This window comes from Mastigoproctus giganteus, chromosome 13, assembly GCF_048544385.1.
Source record: "Mastigoproctus giganteus isolate SK-2022 chromosome 13, ASM4854438v1, whole genome shotgun sequence".
NCBI classification, from domain to species: Eukaryota; Metazoa; Arthropoda; class Arachnida; order Uropygi; family Thelyphonidae; genus Mastigoproctus; species Mastigoproctus giganteus.
Window position 1 is genome coordinate 134,747,355 of NC_143587.1, and position 21,238 is coordinate 134,768,592.

Below are 21,238 nucleotides of genomic sequence, written 5' to 3' on the forward strand. Positions count from 1 at the left end.
CATTCTGCTCCAATTTGTACAGTAGTCTTCCATGCGCAACAGTGTCAAAAGCTTTCCTGAAATCCAAGTATATGATATCAAAATTATTTTTTGCATCCAGTTCCTTTGTGACCACATCATAATAACCAATCAAATTTGTCAGACAAGACTTTCCCTTAACAAACCCATGCTGTCTGAATTATTGCTGCAGTCTTGTCTAGATGATCCTGCAATGCATCTTTAACCAGTGACTCCATTATTTTACCCGGAACATAAGTTAAAGTAACTGGTCTGTAATTATTCGTGTCACCCTTCGAACCTCCTTTGTGAATTGGGGATACATTTGCACATCTCCAGTCCGTGGGAACCTCCCCTGAATCCAAGGATGCTCTCATAATTATGGCTAAGGGTTTGCTTAGTTGCTTTGCCGCCTCCTTTAATATAACTGGATAGATCCCATCCGCCCCAGGTGCCTTTCTTATGTTTAACTTCAACAATTTCTCCTCCACTTTGCTCGCAGTTATTACAAAATCATTAAGCACACTGCTACAATTTGATAACCTTCTTCCATTTTCAAACTGTAATGATTCCTCACGTGTGAATGTAGATGCAAAATACTCATTCAGTTTGTTTGCTATCTGAGCAGGATCATCAACAGTCGAACCATCGATGTCAAGTGGACCAATCATATTCAGCCCCTTCCTTTTAGAGTTTATATAAGTAAAGAAATCCTTGCTGTTTTTCTTAGCATCTTTTGCCAAAGATTTCTCGTAATCCGCCTTTGCCTGCCGAACCTCCTTTGTGACCTGATTACAGACTAGCTTATATCTGCTACAGGCGCTTCTGCGTCGCCTGATAATTTATATGCATCCCATGCATTTTTCTTCTCTGTCACGAGTCTCATTAGTTCATTTGATAACCATTTAGGCCTAAACCTTGAACAATACTTCTTCATCGGTATGAAAAGTCTAGTAGCTTCCACGATTAATTCCTTGAATGCTTCCCACTTAGAATTTACTGTTTGTAACATCGTCAGTCGATCCCACTGTACAGAATTTAAAAACTGTCTGAGACCACTGTACTCCCCTTTACGGAAGCAAAAACCCTTTCCTTTACCCCTGACGGTAGTTACCTCTTTGAGTAAATCCCACTTCAGCACACTGTGATCACTGCCACCTAGTGGTTCCTTTATCTGCAAATTCTTAATACACGAATGATCACTGCTGATAACCAGATCAAGAGTATTACTTTCTCTGGTTGCCTCTCGAACATGCTGCTGCAGAAAACAATCATCCAATAAATCCACAAAAGTCTGACTAGTGTGTGAGTGACCAACCCACAAGTTCCAGTCAATATCTGGGAAGTTAAAATCCCCCATTATAAGACTTTCTGATTTACTGGCCCACTCTATTTCTCTGTACAATTGTTCATTGTACTCATTCGAGTCATTAGGTCTATAACACACTCCTACTCTTATCTTTGCTTTTGCAGTGCTTATGTCACACCAAACTGACTCAACAGTGCACTGTCCATCTATATCAACTGGATGCACTTCTTTTGATTTTATGTTTTTCTTAATTAACAGCATAACACCTCCTCCCTTTCTGTCCTGTCTATCCTTTCTGTACACATTGTACTCCCCAAATTCCAGTTCTGCATTCCTTATATCTTTGTGACACCACGTCTCTGCTATCCCAACAATATCCGCCTTTGATGTCTTGACCAACACTTCAAATTCATCAAATTTATTTACTATACTTCTAGCATTGGTATACATGCAAGCATACATGCTCCTATGCCTATTCCTTGTTACCCTAACACATCCCATATACCCAACTATTCCAGGATGACTGCCATCCGTCCCTGAAACCCCCAACACCCCTCGCTCCAGGTCGCTTCTTATTCTAATAGAAGTTGTGCAAGAATCACCTTCACCTCTGCCTGCGGTTACTGTTAAACTATTAGTCTTTGATGAGTCCCCTGATGCTTGATGAGTCCCCTGATGTAATTCCTTCAGGGACAACAACTGTTTTTGATCAGCCACTCAAATTCATTCAACAAAATTCTAAACTTCTGCAAAATGCAGATTTTTAGCATTAAGCAGCAAATGCTTATCTAGTACATATTTTTGTATTTTATAGCTGAGGAAGTGACCCGTAGTCTCGAGAGCTTTTGTACTCATTATATTTTATTATTTTTGTAACTGTCTTATCCTATTTAGTTCTCATTAAACTTTGTTTTTCCAGATTGACAACATATATTTCTCTATAAATGTGGAACCCAGAACAAGAGGCTTTTTCACCTTTATATCACATGCAGTAAAGCTTTGGATTTTCAGGAGAACTACCTTTGGCAATGCCTTCAGTTAAAATATTTAATTATTCATATAGCACTCAACTGCCAGTAAAAGTAACAGGCCTCCTTAGCCGAGTGGTCAGGAGTGGGAGTGCAGTAGCACAAGCTCTTTGATTAGACTGGGGTTCAAGCCGCTGACCATTTGGACTCTTTTGTGGAAATGACTCTGTCTATATTTTTGCTGAGTAAAGTAATATTTACCCTTAAGCGAGTATTATGCTGTAATTTACGTTACATCAAGAGTCATTATGTCATTATGATATGAGTCATTATGTCCCCCAGCACTGGGCCCCTTTTTAGTTGTATGTATACAGTATTTCTTAAAAGTCTGATACCATTAATCCCTAGTTCTAATACATCCGGGATTTTGGGTTGACATACTTTCTAACCACTTCTTTGCAATATTCAATACTAACCAATAATTTAGAGATACTATACAGGTAAGCTGAAGGCTTATACATCATTCATACAGTGAGAATTGCCAGTGACAGAAGTAATGGTCAGTTCTAATTTTTTAATTTAATTATTAATAGTACCAGGTGTACCCTCATCATGAATGTTGATGAAATAAAAGTGAAATTGATAAGTGGACAGTATATTTTAGTAAAAAGAAAGCATACTAAAAGTGATATATAGAAAAAATTTATAGAGGTACAAGATGCATCTACAAATGAAAAAATTGGTGCTGTTCAGTGCATAAAATGTCAATCAATTTTAAGTTATTCTGCAACGAAAATGGGAAGTTCCCATTTAAATTGCCATTCTTGCAAATTTCCAGTCAGTCAGTGTTGGTCAAGTTCTATCGAGAAACATTTGCATCCGCAACCGTCATCTTCACATATATCTCAAAAGATAAAAGAAGAGGTAACTAAATTGTGTGTTTTATTATGTTGTAAGGATGTCAGACCTTTTGACATTGTAAGTGGTATGGGTTTCATAAACTATTCTCCGACTTTAATAAAAAAAAAAGTAGGAGTTCTCCAGGGAAATTTACACATTAAGGATTTATTGCCACATTCTACTACTATTTCTCACAATACGCACAAGGAAGCAGAAAAGTTACGAACAGCACGTATTCCCATCATTCAGCCCTTAATTAATTATTATTACTATTATTATTATTATTACTAGCAATATAGTGCAAGGAAGCCTGAGGCTTATGCTGCACCAGCCAAAAAAATTTCCAAGTTACCCTGAGAGAGAGAGAGAGAGAGAGAGAGAGAGAGAGAGAGAGAGAGAGAGAGAGAGAGTCAGCAGTAGAAGGGAATCACCCAGAAAGGGAAGAATGGTGATATTCAGCTCAGGACCCTGGGTGTGCCAAGCCCACACTCGCCGGATATGAGGCTCCGGTTTCATTAAAGCACATCAACAACATCATAATGACAGTATACATTTAGCATTAGCAGAGGCATACGATGTAAGAAAGCAAGCTTACACAGCATTAGCCAAAAAAAAAAAAAAAACCGCCCCCATTTCACCCCTCAATTCATTCCAAATACCTGTCCAGCTCGGCCTTAAATTTATTTAGGCTATCAACTTCCACAACGAAGGATGGGAGTCTGTTCCACCAACCAACTACCCGCCGGCTAAAGGCAAACTTCCACACATCTATTGTACATCTGTCTTTCCTCAATTTGGATTTATGCCCTCTCAGGTGATTATTCTGAGCAAGAGGAAGAATCCCATCAGCATTGAGCATGCTCAAGCCATTCAAGGCTATATACACCTCAATCAGATCACCTCACAGGTGCCTAGTCTCCAGACACTGTAATTTGCAAAATTTAAGTCTTTCTTCGTAAGAGCAACCCTTTGTTTCATTCCCTAATCTTGTTGCCCTTCTCTGTACTCGTTCCAACAGCCCTACATCCTTCTTAAAATGAGGCCTCCAGACCTGTATACAGTACTCACAGTGTGGCCTGACCATTGCCTTATACATGGGGATAATCACCTCCTTATCCTGGCTAGAAAAATTCCTGTATATCATTGACAAGACACTATGAACTACTCTTACAAACCGTCTGCACTACTCAGAAAACTTCATATTTGCCTACACAATTACCCCCAGGTTCTTTTCATTCTCTACCACTGTCAGTGTAGTACCACAGAGTTGATACATCACTCTGGGGTTACTGCTTCCCATATGTAGTACTTTACATTTGTCAATGTTAAACTTCATTTGCACCTCTCAGCCCATCTGCTGAACTTTTCTAGATCCTGTTGCAGTAGCGTACTGTCATTAGCATCCTTAACAACCCTGCCAACCTTCGTATCGTCTGCAAACTTGGACATTAAGCTTGATATACCATCATCAATATCATTTATAAATACAGAAAACAACAATGGACCCAACACTGTGATCAGTGTCCATTGATTACCACTCTGTCTTCTCCCACTCAACCATCCCTTTATCCATAGCAGCAATTTGCCTCCGATGCCACACTGCTCCAATTTGTTCAGCAGTCTTCCATGTGCAAAAGTATCAAAAGCCTTTCTAAGATCCAATATGATATCATATATGATATCAAAGTTATTCCCTGCATCTAGTTCCTTTATGAACACATCACAGTATCCAATCAGATTGGTCAGGCAAGACTTTCCCTTAACAAAACCATGCTGTGTTCGAGCTATAACTGAAGTCTTGTCTATATGATCCTGCAGTGCTTCTTTAACCAGTGTTTCCATTAATTTTCCTGGAACAGAAGTTAAACTAACAGGTCTATAATTGCACATCTCCAGTCCATGGGGGTACCTCCCCTAAGTCCAAAGAAGCTTTCATAATAATGGATAAGGGTTAAAGGCCTAATCTGTTCCAAGACCATCGGAAGTTGAACTTTTTTCACAGAAAAACCCATACTTTAAACACTGGTGTGCAAAGCTTAAGGACCATCACTATTTCTAAAGGTTACAACCTCAAAATCTTTACTTAAGGTACTCTTTACTGATAAAAGTAGATTCAGTCTCAGCAGCGATTCTGGACATCAATGAGAGGTTGGCACATGGTATCACCCCACAAACATCATTGAAAGGGATCGATATGGCGGTTGAGGGTTCTCATCTGGGGAGGCGTTATCTTGGATGGATGTACACAACACCAGATACTGGAAGGTGGTATTGGACTGAGGTAATCCTTCCCCATGTGCGTCTGTTCCAAGGAGCCACTGGCTCCAAGTTCATGTTTATGGTGATAATGCCGCACCCCATTGCACTGCAGCTGTTGATATGCTTTTGGAAAGTGACGACATTGTTCTTATGGATTGGCCTGCCTGTTTCCTCCGATCTAAATCCCATCGAACACACATGGGACGCTCTGGGGAGATGCCTAGTGGCATGTCCACACCCACCAGAAAATGTTCACCTGCTGAAGATGGCGCTGCCAGAGGAATGGATGATGTTACCGCAAGAACTTATCAGCAACATTGTTCTAAGTATGGACAGGCGGTGCAAAGCCTGCATTGACATTAGGGGTGGCCATATCTCCTACTGAGGACCACTTTCCTTTGTTGCATCTTTGGCAGTGATGCATCTGTATAATGGCAGCCAGCACTATGTTGCCATTTTTTGAATAAATTCCCTCTCTATCATTTTGTTTCTGTTGTTGTCTCGGTGTTGTTTCCTTCATCATTTCTGTACCACACAAGGTTCCTTTGGTGTTCTTTTACCATATTCAGACCACTCCTATGAGAAGCTGCAGGTGAAAACCTGACTGGTCCTTAAATTTTGCACGCCAGTGTAGTACAGTTCTGTACAGTATTGAACATTTCACATTAGTAAATAAATATTTATGCTAATATATGCATATACAATTAGTTCAGTAAATTGACAAAAAATTCTTACCCCTAAAAAGATCTCTACATAACTTTAATGCCATTTTTGCAATAATTTCTTGCTTCTCTTTCACAGAAATTGTCGTCCTGCCTTTTTTTTTTTTTTTTTTTTATCTGTGCTCACTTTTGGGGGCATGACTATTGATTTAATTTATAAAATCACTTAAATTTATGAAAATCAGGATCAGAAAGAGGCTTGTACAATCAAAAATTATGAAAATCACAAAGAAATGTTTGCACCGAAAAGGCAAAATACAGAGAGAGAGAGACAGACTACAAGCACACTGAACCGATAAACATGATTTTAAAGCACTTTGATTGATCAAAAACAAATACACAGACTTTAGAGTGGCAAAAAATTATGATATCATTGGTTTTGAGTGTTTTTTTTTTTTTTTTTTACCTAAATTTTTTTGTACTGATTTTAATAATTGAAACTTTGATCATTAATCAATTTCATGGATCCAATGAGAGGGCCATTGTTAACCAAAATTTTTTGCATCAAAAACATTGTGAATTGAGGAACTGCCATAAATAAATAAATTTATGGCAGTTCCTCAGTTTATTTAGTGAACCTTAGTTTGCAATAAATGTAACAGTTTGGTAGAAGTTTGCTTTACCACCATTTGCAGCTAATAATCTGTATCATTTTCAACACAAAGCTGTGATTTGTGTGGGATTTATTATTAGTATGACTTGTCATTATATCTCAGCATTTGCCCACTATTTTAGACATTGATGAGATTCCATATTGCATATCACATTAAAACCAAAGTTGCTGTTATTAGGCACGGTTCACTTTTAGCCATGTGTTACTGGTTCAAATCAGCGCTGGTGCTACCTTTGTTTTATCTGGAAAAAATTTGTATGCCACTATATAAATATTTTTATCCATTAAGTTCAGGAACAGGGTTATGTATCAAAATAATTTTGTTATGTTTAAAATAATTTGAGCTGTCTATATATACATAAGACTCACTATCATTCTGTTTAAACAATAAACATTTATTTTCAGCCCAGAAATTTTAACAGAGTGTGAAATTAGTGTTTATGACATTAAAGATCACCCTGACTTTAAGTACAGGCCTGGTTCTTGTGTTATACGAGTTGCAAATTTTGAGGTGAGCAATGCAGATCATTATTAATTTATTACATTTCAAGTGTATTTGTTATATAATGTATATGAGAGTTTAATAAAATGAGATTAGTCAAAAACATTATAATCAGAATATCTAAATAGGAAAACTGATTTAAATTCATAAGGATAAGTCTGACTGGTATTTTGCGATGAATGATTGCACATCATATTTGATATGATGTGCAATTATTCATTTAAGTAATTGTCATGTAAGATTTTCATTTCATTCATTTGTATAGCTTCAATTTAATAATTGAGTAATGTTAATAGTGAATTAAATGTAGTGCTTAATGAAACTCATAGGTAAGGCACTCATATACATACACAGTATAACTTTAATGCCATATAATCAGCACAGAAGATGATTCCTTGGCAAAAAATAAACTGAAAACATTCTGAATGCTTTTTTGAAGTGACACGTTTAATGAGATAATTACAATTAAAGATTGATGATGTCGCATCTGGACAATGAGCATTTTCTGTCGAAAAGGCAATTTAAAAGTGCATTTCTGTGCAAATTGCATATTCACAGACATGTTGCAATATGTAAAAAAAGTAAAGTGCAGCCATTATCAACCCACTGCAGGATGGAAGCCTCCTCAACAATTCATGGTGAGGGAAATGGACCATAATCTGCCACGCTGGTCCAGTGCGGGTTGGCAGATCGACCGTATTCAGCAGTCAGGGGCTTGAACCCCGGTCTACTCAAAGAGCGTGTGCTACTGCACTCACGCTCCTGCCCACTCAGCTACGGAGGCCTCTATGAATGAATATCTGTAATGTTATGAATATGTTATGAATAGCTGTAATGTATCAGCTGTTGAAAAATTGATTCTGAAAAGATGGCACATAACTAATGAGTACTGTGACACATACTTCATGTTGGGACAGTGTCGAGGAAGTGCACATATCGCTGATCATGCATATGTGCAATAGTACCTAGGCTTATGGCATCTCAACACCAATGTCATTAGGCAACTTGATTAGCCTCCAAGAATCCCAAGTATCGAACTTATGGTTGGTACAGACAAGGGTTGGCCATGCTCAAAGTGCTTGATGTGGAGGAAGCAGTTTTGGAAACAGTGGTATCTGATCCAACAACTAGCATACCCATATGCTGCCTTGATAGTTAGGAGTGAACCATATCACCATTCACTGTGTTATGAGAGGAAATGGTTTGCACCCATATGACTTTCACTGTGTTCGTATTCATGAACGCTTGCTTGCTGATTACATATGTCAATTGTCTTACTTTGAATGGGTTCTGCAGCAACTGTCTCCTACAAACAGTTTGGTCTCCCATGGACTGATGTAGCATGCTTCACATGGGGATATCTGGAATTGCAACGATATACAGTATTGATTGTGTAAATCTTCATGTTGCTGCTCTGCAGCAGTTTTGGCTTCAGTGTATGGGCCAGTATCCATGGAGACAAAATCGTAGGATCCCCATCTACTCCCTTATCCTTTGACTGGGGAGCATTGTCTCTATTTATCTACTATGGTACAGGAGTTAACATGTGGCACCCCCACTGCATTTTAGCACTACTTACTGGCTGCCATCACCTTACCTGCATGGCAGTTTAATAGTTTGTTCACTAGATGGAGAAACCACTAAACTGTTGTGGAGGACGGTGACTAAGCATTCTGAGTTTGAATCTTATCAGAGACTGGAGGAATTCTTAAAAGCCTTGCCATGCAGGACTGTAGTTAGCCAATCTCAGGTGGAGGGAGTGGGGTATTTGGTTTCCCTATAAGTTATTATGGATTTTCCAAACCACACAAGATGCAAATCAGCCTTTGAACACATGCTATGTACAGACATAATGAAATGGTGCAGCTCTGCCATCATCATTCAATACTGTTTATCCAGAGAAATGGATAGGCCATGGTAGTTCTATCACTGGATCCAAATCCATTGGACTATTTTCTGTGGGGGCCATTTGAAGGAACAGATTCCTGCTGACTGGCCTTCAGGCTTGAATAATTTAGTTTTGTGGCTCATGCCACCTTTGCCACTCTGGGTGTCAATATGTTAGAGCATGTACAGAGCAATCTAATTGCGATCTATATACTCTAACACATGATGTCTGATTGCCTGCGGCACCTCCGCAGCCAGGTGGGAAGGAGCAGCAGTGTGTAGCACATGCTTCTTGATTAGACTGGGGTTCGAGCCTGTCATCACCAAATACAGAGGATGCGGAAAGGTCAGGGAAAGACCACCGCATATTCCCGGAGCAATATGGCCTTAGTTGCTAATGCTCCTAAAAACCAAACAACAAACTGATTGCTTGCTGTAACAAGCACAGAAGCCATTTTGAATATCTGTGTATGCAGCAACTATTGCATTTATTTCAACAATTGCTGCATACACAGCAGCTGACAACATATCCGATTCTTTATTTCAGGTACCGTGCACATACAGTTACCACGTAAAGTGTAATGAAATAAATTCTTACTTTCATTTACCCATTCATGAGTTGACTTCTTTGAACACTTGGTCTTCATTTTTCATTATTATGAACACCCATTGTGTTCAGAATAATGATTTGTGCTCATAAAGCACAAATCACTGAGATTGTATGTGACATCAACAGTCTTTAAATTCAATCATTACATAAGTATCACCTCAAAAAACCATTTTAAACATTCTCTGTTTATTTTTGTCAAATTTATTCTGCCAGTTGTGTAACATTAGTGTTCTATAATTTGCAGAATAAATTACTCTGTATACAAATTTGAGTGACTACAGTGGAATCTCGTTAATACAAAGTTCATGGGACCTAAATTTTCACGTTTTGTAATAACGAGGTTTGTAGTAACGAGGTCCCCCAAAAGTGTCAAAATTTTACCCTTTTTTTTTTTTTTTGTTACATTTATATCTGAGAATAATAACAAATAATAATAATAATATCAAAAATAAATTAATAAAATAAAATAATAAAAATAAAAATGAAATAAAAACAAAAGCCTTGTCTAACAATACAGTAATAGGAATGACACAATTTTTTAAAGATTTTATTTTATTTGTAAGATAAACTAAGAGAAAAGCAATATTAACAAAAATGAAAATATTGTACAGTATATACTTTGATATATACAATATTTTAGTATCACAGTAAAAAGAATTACAATCTTAATATAAAAGGAGACATACAAACCATTAACTTTTTAATAAATTAATCTAATTTAAAGAAAGAATCCAATGTTGTTTGCACAGATTTTGTCCTGTATGCATTTTTAACTACAGCACAGACATTATCAAATGCAATGGTTGTTTCTTTATCAACTATACTGCAGGCCAATACATTCTCTATTATGCTCAATGCATTTTGGACATCTTTTTTAGATGGCAATGTGCGTGCTTCTTCACTTTCGCTGTCGCTAGTAATAAAAACATCATCATTTTGTTTGGTACCCAGCAGCTCTTCTAGTGTTGGCATTGCAGTGGTAGCAACTTCATCATCCACCTTCACAAACTTTTCAAATTCACCAACAAAATCCATATGCTCCTTCATATTCCTCCATTCCTCACTCTTGCTATCACATTCGTCTGCTGGACCATGTTTTTTGATGATATTCTCTCCAAAGCCACTCTTTCTGAAGCAGTTGATTATTACACTTGATGTAATACTTTTCCCAAGCAATAACAAGATAACGGATAGCATACAAGACATTCCAGTTTAGCTGCAAATTGTTTCCTCCTTCTGTGTTGCGGATCAAGTACCTTATCAGACGGGCTCTATATGCTCTCTTGAGGTTATAAATAATGCCTTGATCCAGTGGTTGCATTAAACTGGTGGTATTGGGGGGTAAAAATAACTGCCGTATATTTGTCAACTTAAGTGTCTCGGCAGAATGTGCTGTAAGATAAACTAAGTGATCATCTTAGTTTATCGGTCTAGAATCATCAAAACGTTCCTTTTTTCTGAAGCCATTCTGTCCAATTTTGATAACCAAGACTGAAAAATTTTGACCGTAAGCCAAGCACTTCTATTGGCCTCGTAATCACAGGGAAGTTGGTTAACTGCTTTAAAACATCTTGTCTTGGAAAACTTACCAATCACAAGTGGGCATAGTTTTGTACTGCCATCTGAATTGCAGCATAACAGAACAGTGAGGGTTTGTTTACTTAATTTTCCACTATGACAAGACTCTCCTCAAACAGCAAATGTTTTGTTTGGCAGCATGTTATAAAATAAACCTGTCTTGTCAAGATTAAAAATATCCTTTGCCTCATATTTTTCAAGGATGGACCGTACTGAACACAACCAGTCTGTAGCCTTTTCTTTGTCGACTAATCCAGACTCACCGCAAACGTTTTGCGAAACCAAGTTATTCCTATCTTTAAATCTTTGGAGCCAGCCACTGCTGCATTTGAAGTCTCTAATCCCATGTTGTTGAGCTAGATAATTTGCCTTTTCTTGCAAAATCGGACTTGATATTGGCAAATTAGATCCACTCGAAAAGTTTTGTTTCAAGCTTCTTGTGTTTTGCTCATGAAGTCTTTTTCGATTTTTCATATTTTAGATAAAGTAGTGCATGTAAAGGGATGTAGTATTCCTTTGCAATGTCTGTTTTGCTTCTTTCCAACCTATCAGCCTTTTGTATAATTTTTATTTAGTTTAATTTACAGGCTTAAATCTGTCCATCTACGTTTTGTTGCCATAACACTGCTAGATAAGATTTAATATAAATAAATTTTAATTTAATTTAAAAACAAGTTCTGAAAAAGACATCAGCTCAGATAAAATGGCACAAAAAATAGATTGCTGTATATGATAGCAAAAGACTTTTGAACTGGAGTAACAATTGCAACTGACCTCATTCCTGTGGAGAGCGAGGGAGTGCATGTAAACAACTTAGAAAAACTTTGTATTCTTTTGTTAATTTAACAACTCATCCTTTAGAAAGATGTTTTTCAGAGTTGACATTGTAGCTATCATAAACTGCTTCTGTTTACACAAAACTAATTTCTAATGAGTCAGTGCCATCCTTTGGGAAGAAGGGAGCCAGGTGGCCGGAGGCAATAATCGGATCGCTCTGCCAAGATTTGTATTAAATGTACAAAATTACAATATTTATTTCTCACGGGATGAAAAAGAATTGTGTAATGCATATTAACCGAATTTTGTTATAAACAAATATATTTACATAGAAAAGCCTATCCTCTCTCAGGGGAATGGTATTTTCTTCATATAAATGAGTACTTTGTATAAACCGAGTTTGTATTAACGAGATTTTACTGTATATATAATTTTGGCATGTTAATGATTAAACTCGCTAATCCTGTGAATCGCGAAAACAGCTCTGTCGTAAGTTAGACTAATTGATTTCTTTTCACTCTTGATTTCTTTTCTTGCAACTGATCTTAGAAACCCTCACTGACTGACATTTTCAGTTCAAACTGGAGCCAGTCAAGCTTTGATTTTCTGTACCTTTCTTAGATGTTGTGGAAAGATCAACAGCAGTGATATCATTTTGTGTGTGCCATCTTTTAAATGGTGAAAGTTAAAAAGCACCATAGATCTCACGGGCACTTGAAATGACCAGTTGCATGAATTTCTAATTCAACTCAGCTGTAATTTAGACTCTAACATTAGATATATTGGACAGGAGTGCATCATATGGTCCCAGTCCTCTGGCTATTCACAGATGCAAATAGCATCATCAGCCATACCAAAGTCGAGAAGATGCCTTTTAAATGATCCATGGCCAGTCAAAAGAAAGGACGTGTAGACATTAGGATGGAACCAGTTGCAACGTCATTTGTTGAGGAAGATGACATCCGGAATAAAGAGTTTAGTAATTTCACCTGTTGATGAGCTATTCCATCGTGTCTGCCATAGGGAAATCAGTTCAGTCCAAACACAGGTCATCTCATGTTTGATGTTAGTGTCTGTATGCATTTTAATGGTGAGTATTTCAACCTCTTTATTCTTCTTGATGGCATGAGAGAGGCCGAAGTATATGTCATGGAGATCTAGAGGTAGGCATCCAGTAAGAACTTGTAGTGCAGCAGTTGATGTGGTCCGACACGCACGAGTCATTTGCAGCATCATAAGCCGCTGGACCTGAAGGATCAGACATTGCGTCATCCTGTTATACCACACTGCAGCGCCATATGTGACCATGGGAATAAATACAGCTGTGTAAAGACCTCCACAACCAGCTTAGCCGACCGGGCTAGCCGAGTGGGTAAAGTACCTGCCCGGTAACCCAAAGGTCGCGGGTTCGATTCCCGCCTCGAGCTTGGATCAAAGTACTGCAAAAACCTTGGGAGGTGCAATATGGCCACAGAAGCCGATACGCCAACAACTTCCAAATCAAAAAAAAAAAAAAAACAACCAGCTTCTTCTGGCCCTCAATGCGCTGACAATCCATCCAGTGGCTAGGGTATTGGAATCAGAAGAAGCCTGCAAAGCATTCTCGACTTATGCCACCGTGGTCTTCAACAGACACCGCTATCACTCATAACCACCAACTGGCACACCTATGTCTACCACAGCTCATTCTGTCGACTAGCTTCCCCACTGCCAGTCACACCAGAAATTAAATAACTTGTCAGCCATAAGGATATACCAATCCCAGTAATGATTCTGTGCTCCACAGGATGCATCATTGCAATCACATCATCAAGTTCTATTATGTGGCCACTCGAGAGCTGCCTCTAATTTTTCCCTGTCCATCACAGTAACTTCATCTTCTACTGCAATGCTCCAACATGTTCTCTGCTGCTCCTAGAAGACTTCACTGGGTGATTCTCAACTTCTCTTGACAAAGCTTCCACCAGAGATTCTTGCCAATGCCGACACTTCTCTCTGCAGGGTATAAACTAAGGGGATTCCTGCCTTCACCTCTTCTCCTGTAAGTTCCTTTGCTGATGCTGCCTCTCCAACTGCATGGGATTAGATACTTTTGGGCTCTTTTGCTGGCCTGGGACACTTCCCAGGCAGAATTTTAACCAACCTCGATGAGTCCTCATCGAAGGGGTTCTGCTGACGATGGTCAACTGACAGGCATGGCATCGCCTAGCTGTTTAGCCCTCTGCTGCGAGTAGCCTTCCGCTCTGCCTACCCTTGCTTCCTTCCCCTTTTCTTATCTTTCCTATCCAACTCTGTATGGTGTGAGATAGTTGGAAACAAAGGTACAATGCGAGTAGGCGTAATCTACAGACCAGGTGATTGTGAAGACTATGACAAAAGCCTTTACATGCAAATGGAATGGGCAAGTAAGCGTCAATGCCTTATTATGGGTGATTTCAATTTGCCTCTAATTGATTGGAGTAAATGGGAAGGAAACTCGACATGGGGAACAAAATTTTTAAATCAACTAGATGACTGTTATTTGTATCAACATGTCAGGGAAAGTACTAGAGAAAAGAATATCCTAGACCTCATCATCACACATGAATCAGATGACATAACAGGGCTGACAGTAGAGGAACCAGTAGCAGGAAGTGATCACGGAGTTCTACGGTGGATGATGACGAGAGAGGTAGCAGAAGTAAAAGGCAAAGGAACGGGTTTTAATTTCAGAAAAGGAAATTACGATGCCTTAAGGTATTACATGGCCTCTATTAACTGGGTAGATATCGCGCAGAGAATGACTACATTTGAACTGTGGTACGCTTTTAAAACATTAATCACCGATGCCTTGAATGCGTATATACCATTAAAAAAATACTCCACGAGAAGGGTTCCAAGTTGGATGAATAGTGAAGTTGCCACATTACTTGAGCAGAAAAAGGTGGCATGGAAACGTTACAGAGCAATAAAAAGTACTGAAGCCTATAACAGCTACAAGGTGATGTGTAATAGAGCCACAGAAAAGGTTCGACAGGCAAAGGCAGTTTATGAGAAATCACTAGCAAACAGAGCAAAGAGGGGGGATAAAGAATTCTTCACATATATAAATGCCAAGAAGAGCAGGACAAACCAGATCGGACCTTTACGTAAGGGAAAGGGGATAGTAATAAATACACCAGCTGCCGTTTCAGATGAACTCAACAGTTATTTTGCATCGATATTTACAAATGAAAAGCCTTTTGTGGCAATGGGAAATTGTGGGAGCGAAGTTAAAAAATATGTAATTAATGATATTGAAATTTCGCAAGATTATTTAATGAAAAAACTTTCGAGCCTACAGACTAGTAAGGCTCCTGGAGTTGATGGAATATACCCTATAATCTTGAGAGAGGCGGCAAGCGAGTGCATTGAACCACTGAGGCTGGTTATGCGAGCATCACTAGACTCTGGGGAGATTCCCTTGGATTGGAAAAGTGCAAATGTATCTCCCATACATAAGGGTGGCTCTAAAAGTGAAGTGGGAAATTATCGACCTGTCAGTCTGACTTCAGTAGTAGAGAAAATCATGGAGGCATTGATCAAGGGTGGAATTCAGGATCATTTGGATCGAATTGAAATTCTCAAGGATACTCAGCATGGTTTTGTAAAGGGAAAATCATGTTTAACAAATCTGGTTTGCTATTTCGAAAGGGTCACTCACGAGCTGGATTTAGGGAATAATTTCGACATTGTTTATTTAGATTTCAGCAAAGCTTTTGACTCAGTCCCACATGAGCGGTTGCTTTATAAGCTGGAACAGGTTGGAATCACTGGAAAAATCCTTAGATGGATAGAAGGATGGCTTCAGGGCAGGAGGCAGAGGGTTGTGATAAATGGCTATTCCTCAGATTGGGTTGATGTAAGAAGTGGGGTTCCCCAAGGATCAGTATTAGGACCACTGTTGTTTTTAATTTTCATAAACGACATTGATGAAGGGATAGAGGGCGTGATGTCTAAATTTGCAGATGATGTTAAAATTGGTAGAGTAGTTAATGATCACTGTCAAGCTGAGCTTCTTCAGAGAGACCTAGATAGACTTCAAGAATGGTCAGAAAAATGGCAGCTGTGCTTTAATCCAACAAAGTGTAAGGTATTACACCTGGGAAACAGTAATCCCAAAATAACTTATTCACTTGGTGGAGTTCAACTAAACCCAGTACTGGAGGAAAGGGACTTGGGTGTTACGATACGGTCAGACATGAAATTCTCTAAGCATTGTAAACAGGTTGCAAGGAAGGCCCATGGTGTCCTATCGATGATCTATCGAACTTTTGCAAGTAGAGATAGGGACGTGATAATCCCATTATATAAGGCCTATGTTAGACCACACTTGGAATATTGTGTTCAAGTATGGAGACCGCACCTAAAGAAAGACATCGAGCTTCTTGAAAGGGTGCAAAGAAGGGTAACTCGCCTGGTGAGATCGGCAAAAGGGCGTCCGTATGAAGAAAGACTTCGAATATGTGGGTTGCAGAGTTTGGAAACTAGACACCTTAGGGGAGATTTGATTGAGGTGTTTAAGGCTCTGAGAGGCATCAGTAAAATGAATGAGGACAAAATTTTCAAGATTATAAATGATGCTAGAACTAGGGGACATAAATTCAAGTTACGCGGGGAAATGTTTAGATTGGACTGCAGGAAGTTTTATTTTAGCCAGCGAGTTATAAATTACTGGAATAAGTTGCCTTCATGGGTGGTAGAGGCCGACAGTTTGGGGAAATTCAAAGGTCATCTGGATAGTACTTTCGGGTAAGGGAAGCGCATAGGATGATAGGATTAATTACCTTTTTATTTAATTTTTAATTTCATTTTATTATTTTTATTTATTTATTAATTATTATTATTTATTTATTTATTTAATTTTTGTTTTTATCATTGTTTTGTTCGGATTTTTTTTTTTTTTTTTTTTTTTGGCTGGTGCAGCATAAGCCATAGGCTTTCTTGCACCATACGGCCGTTACTAATACTAACTCACTCCATTCCTCTAACCTGGCCTGTCTCCTCTCTTGCTTTGCAAGTGATGAGAAAGTCCTTCAGGCGTTCCTTCTACCTTCCTGGCCCAGCTCCTCATGCCGGTCACTGATGCTGAAAGGCTTCTTCCATGGTGATCGAGCCTCCCAGTAACTAAGAGGCCAATCAAACAACACAATACTCACACATAACCCACACTGATTGGCCTTTCAATGTTGTGTGTACATCACAGAGTACTTAATGCAGATTTGTGGGGAACCGCTTGACAAAAACACTATGTCCACACTATATTCTAACATTAGAGAAGGCACCTCCATAGCCAGGCAGGCAGGAGCAGCAGTGTGTAGCACACGCTTCTTGATTTAGACCGAGGTTCGAGCCCATGACCACCAAATACGGAGGATGCAGAAAGGTTTGTGGAAACATATACATTTAGACAAATTAATACAAAATATATACTTACTAGCTCTATCTTTGCAGCCAGTTGCAAGATAGACAAGTAGTTTCGAATAAATATTTTAAAAAAATTACTTAACAAAATAATCCATTTGAATATATATATATACACAGTGGATCCCCACTTTACAATTGGTTCACTGTATTATCAAATCACTTTACTATGGACTCTCCATTCACTATGTGGTAAGTGCCAGTCATTGTGATCACATCTGTGATTGAATTTTAATTCTATTAAATGACAATTCTGATAAGGGAAAATAGAAGGAATATTATCCACAGATTATAAAAGTAATGATATAAAGCTTAAATTTATGCTTTATTACCTTGCCAATTAACAAAATTAAACAATATGTAAAAATCGGAAGAATATTTTCCATAGGTTAGCAAAATAAAAATAAATTTACGCTTACATACATATCTCAATTACTGTTGTAATATGTACATGCTAACTAATTGATATTTCTGTTCACTGACATTTTTTTGTTGTTATAAAATTTAAAACAGCAAAAAACATAAGCAGTCAATAGTGAAGAACACGGCATGCATAAAATTGCAACTAACACAATACGCGCAATTGAGATATGGAGTAACAAGTTTATGAAAATTAAAATACAGGATTGAAGAGAAGATTCTGAAATTTTATTTATGTTTTTTATATGATTGAAGATTCCATGGAAGAGGAAACACATTTCACAATAATAACATAAAAACGGACAGAATTTCAGCTACTATCAGTACCCTCGCAAATGCAATAAGATCGAGTTTATTGCCCATTTATAACAGATTGCACTAACAGAAAAGCCCAATAAACTGGAAAGTGCAAATGTTTTATGGCCATGATCTCCAGAAATATCACAAAGGCATTCAAAATTGATTCTTATAACCAAACATATGATAACGATGAAACTGTAATGCATTTTAATGATTTAAATTGGTTTTCTGAAATTTGATTCATGAAGTGGCTGATTCTAAGAGGCCAATCAAACAACACAATACTCACACATAACCCACACTGATTGGCCTTTCAATGTTGTGTGTACATCACAGAGTACTTAATGCAGATTTGTGGGGAACCGCTTGACAAAAACACTATGTCCACACTATATTCTAACATTAGAGAAGGCACCTCCATAGCCAGGCAGGCAGGAGCAGCAGTGTGTAGCACACGCTTCTTGATTTAGACCGAGGTTCGAGCCCATGACCACCAAATACGGAGGATGCAGAAAGGTTAGGGAATGACCACCGCATATCCCCAGAGCAATATGGCCTTAGTTGCTAATGCTGCTAAAAACCAAATAACAAATAAACTAACATTAGAGCGCTAGAAGCCATATAACAAAGAATTGTTATGTGGAGATGGCTAGTCTTTTTTCTAAAAGTGTGCTTTTTGTTATTATTAATTAAATATAATCCTCGCATTTATATTTAAGTACAAATGTTGTTACAAATAATAAAAGAGAGAGAGAGAGAGCTGGCCGATTTTTCATATCATGTAAACTACACTTTCGCGATTTATTCAGACCCCAAAAACAGTTCAATTCTGAATGGTTATAGAATTATTGCTGTTTGAATTTTAAAAAACAGCTATAAAGATTTCAATGTTAATAAAAAGTAATAAAAAATAAATAAGAGTAATTAAACATGTATTTAGTAGCGTTAGTAGTAGTGGCAAATGATGCAAAAAAGAAAGCTTATATAGTATCGGCCAAAAAAAACAAACCATTTCACCCATCCATACCCTCCAAGAACTTGTCTAGTTCTTCCTTGAATTTATTCAGACTACACACACTTCCACAACAGCAGATGGAATCCGCCAATTAACCACCCACTAGCTGAAGGCAAACTTCACATCTATCCTTCCTCAACTTGAATTTGTGTCCCCCCCCCCCATGTGTATAGTCTCAGCAAGAGGAAGAATGACATCAACATTTAACTTACTCAATCCATTCAAGGCCTTAAGCACCTCAAACAGATCTCTCTCTGTAGGTGGCTAGTCTACAGATGCTCCAATTTGCTTATTTTTTTTATTCACAATATGAGATATAACATAAACGATGCCATTTCACCTAATTCAGTGATTTTCTACGAACTAAAATCATGCTTGGCAGTAACTTGTTTGATTACCATAATTTTTATATTGTTTAATATTTTTTTAAATATAGAAATAAAGAATTTTTGTATTTAAAAAAAAAAATTTATTAAGTGGGAAAACGTCATTATAATAATACACTGTGTATTCGTTATTACAAAGTTTTTATGCAGGAAACCTTTTTACCCGGGAAACTTCTTACACAGGAAATTAATACATTACAACATATAGAGATGAAATTGGGACTTAAGAAACCAAATCTAGGATAGGGGAAAACTTCTTATGCGGGAATTTCTTATCCAGGATCTACTGTATATATATATATATATATATATACAGGCATACCTCGAATAACGAATAGGATGCGTTCCACAAAATTACTTCGCTAAGCGAAACTTCGTTTTCAGAGGTAAAAATACTATGGCCAGAATAGGGATACGTTCCTACGTAAAGAAAATGAAAAGCTTTTTTTTCGAACAAAGAAAAGTTTTATTAAATATACAGTCAACTTACATACAAAGTGAAATCACATTTTAAAATATGAGTCTAAAGTTGATTGCTTATGCTTTTTTTCTCTTTCATTTAACAATTGCCTATACGGAGTTATTGCATTTAACACTGATCGCTTAACAATAAAACTTCTTCCTAAATCAGGATCATTTTCACTAAAAAAATTAAAACGTTTTCAATGTCATTTAAGGACCTTTTTGAAATCTTTGGTTGTTAACACTTTTTCGGCAGGAACTGCTTTAACTTCGTCTTCATTATCTTTGACTTCGTTGCTAACAAGGTTTTCTAAATCTTCCACTGAAAAACCATAATCTTCTGCATTCAATAAATTTCTAACATCCTCTTCATCGACATTTTCGAAACCTATTGATTGAGCCATCTGGATAACTTCATTTCTAAATTCTTGGATGTTATTTTCTTCTTCTAGTACAACTTCTGGCCATATTTTGCGCCAAATTCCATGTAAGCATTTCTTAGTGACTTCTTTCCAAGAACTATCAATGTTTTCAATTGCGTTTTTAATGGTGTAGTTTTTCCAAAAAGTTTTAACTGTCATTCCTCTTTATCCTCTAGTTCAGTTAAATTGCTTAATGTTCGACGCAGATAATAAGCTTTAAATGATGCTATTACTCCCTGATCCAATGGTTGAAGCAGGGAAGTTGTGTTTGCTGGAAGAAACACAACTTTGACAGGAATGCATGTGTCCAACGTGTTAAGATCAGTAGGATGTCCCGGAGCATTATCTAACAACAAAAGAGCTTTTTTTTTTAAAGTTGTTTTTTTGACAATACCGTTTTACTTCAGGACAAAAGTGGTTAACAAACCAATCAGTAAATAACTCCTTGGTAACCCACGCTTTTCTATTTGCTTTCTATATTACAGGTAAATTCATTTTTATGTTACCTTTTAATGCCCTCGGATTTTCTGAATGGTAAACTAATAACAATTTTAATTTATAATCGCCAGAGGCATTTGATCCAAAGAGTAACGTTAACGGTCTTTGGCTGCTTTGAACCCAGCAGCTGATTTTTCTTCAATAGAAATGAAGCTTTTTGTTGGTAGCCGT

The 21,238-nt window shown here is 37.6% G+C and overlaps 1 protein-coding gene across 2 annotated transcripts in view; it reads left to right on the top strand.

The window, feature by feature from the left end:
- Positions 1–21,238, top strand: part of LOC150076458 ((E3-independent) E2 ubiquitin-conjugating enzyme UBE2O) — a 758,089-nt gene that overhangs the window by 272,063 nt on the left and 464,788 nt on the right. For both annotated transcript variants that reach the window (XM_090387793.1, XM_090387794.1), the window contains exon 11: positions 7,174–7,279. In XM_090387793.1, coding sequence (XP_090243919.1) covers positions 7,174–7,279 — 106 coding nt within the window. The remainder of the gene's footprint in view (positions 1–7,173; positions 7,280–21,238) is intronic.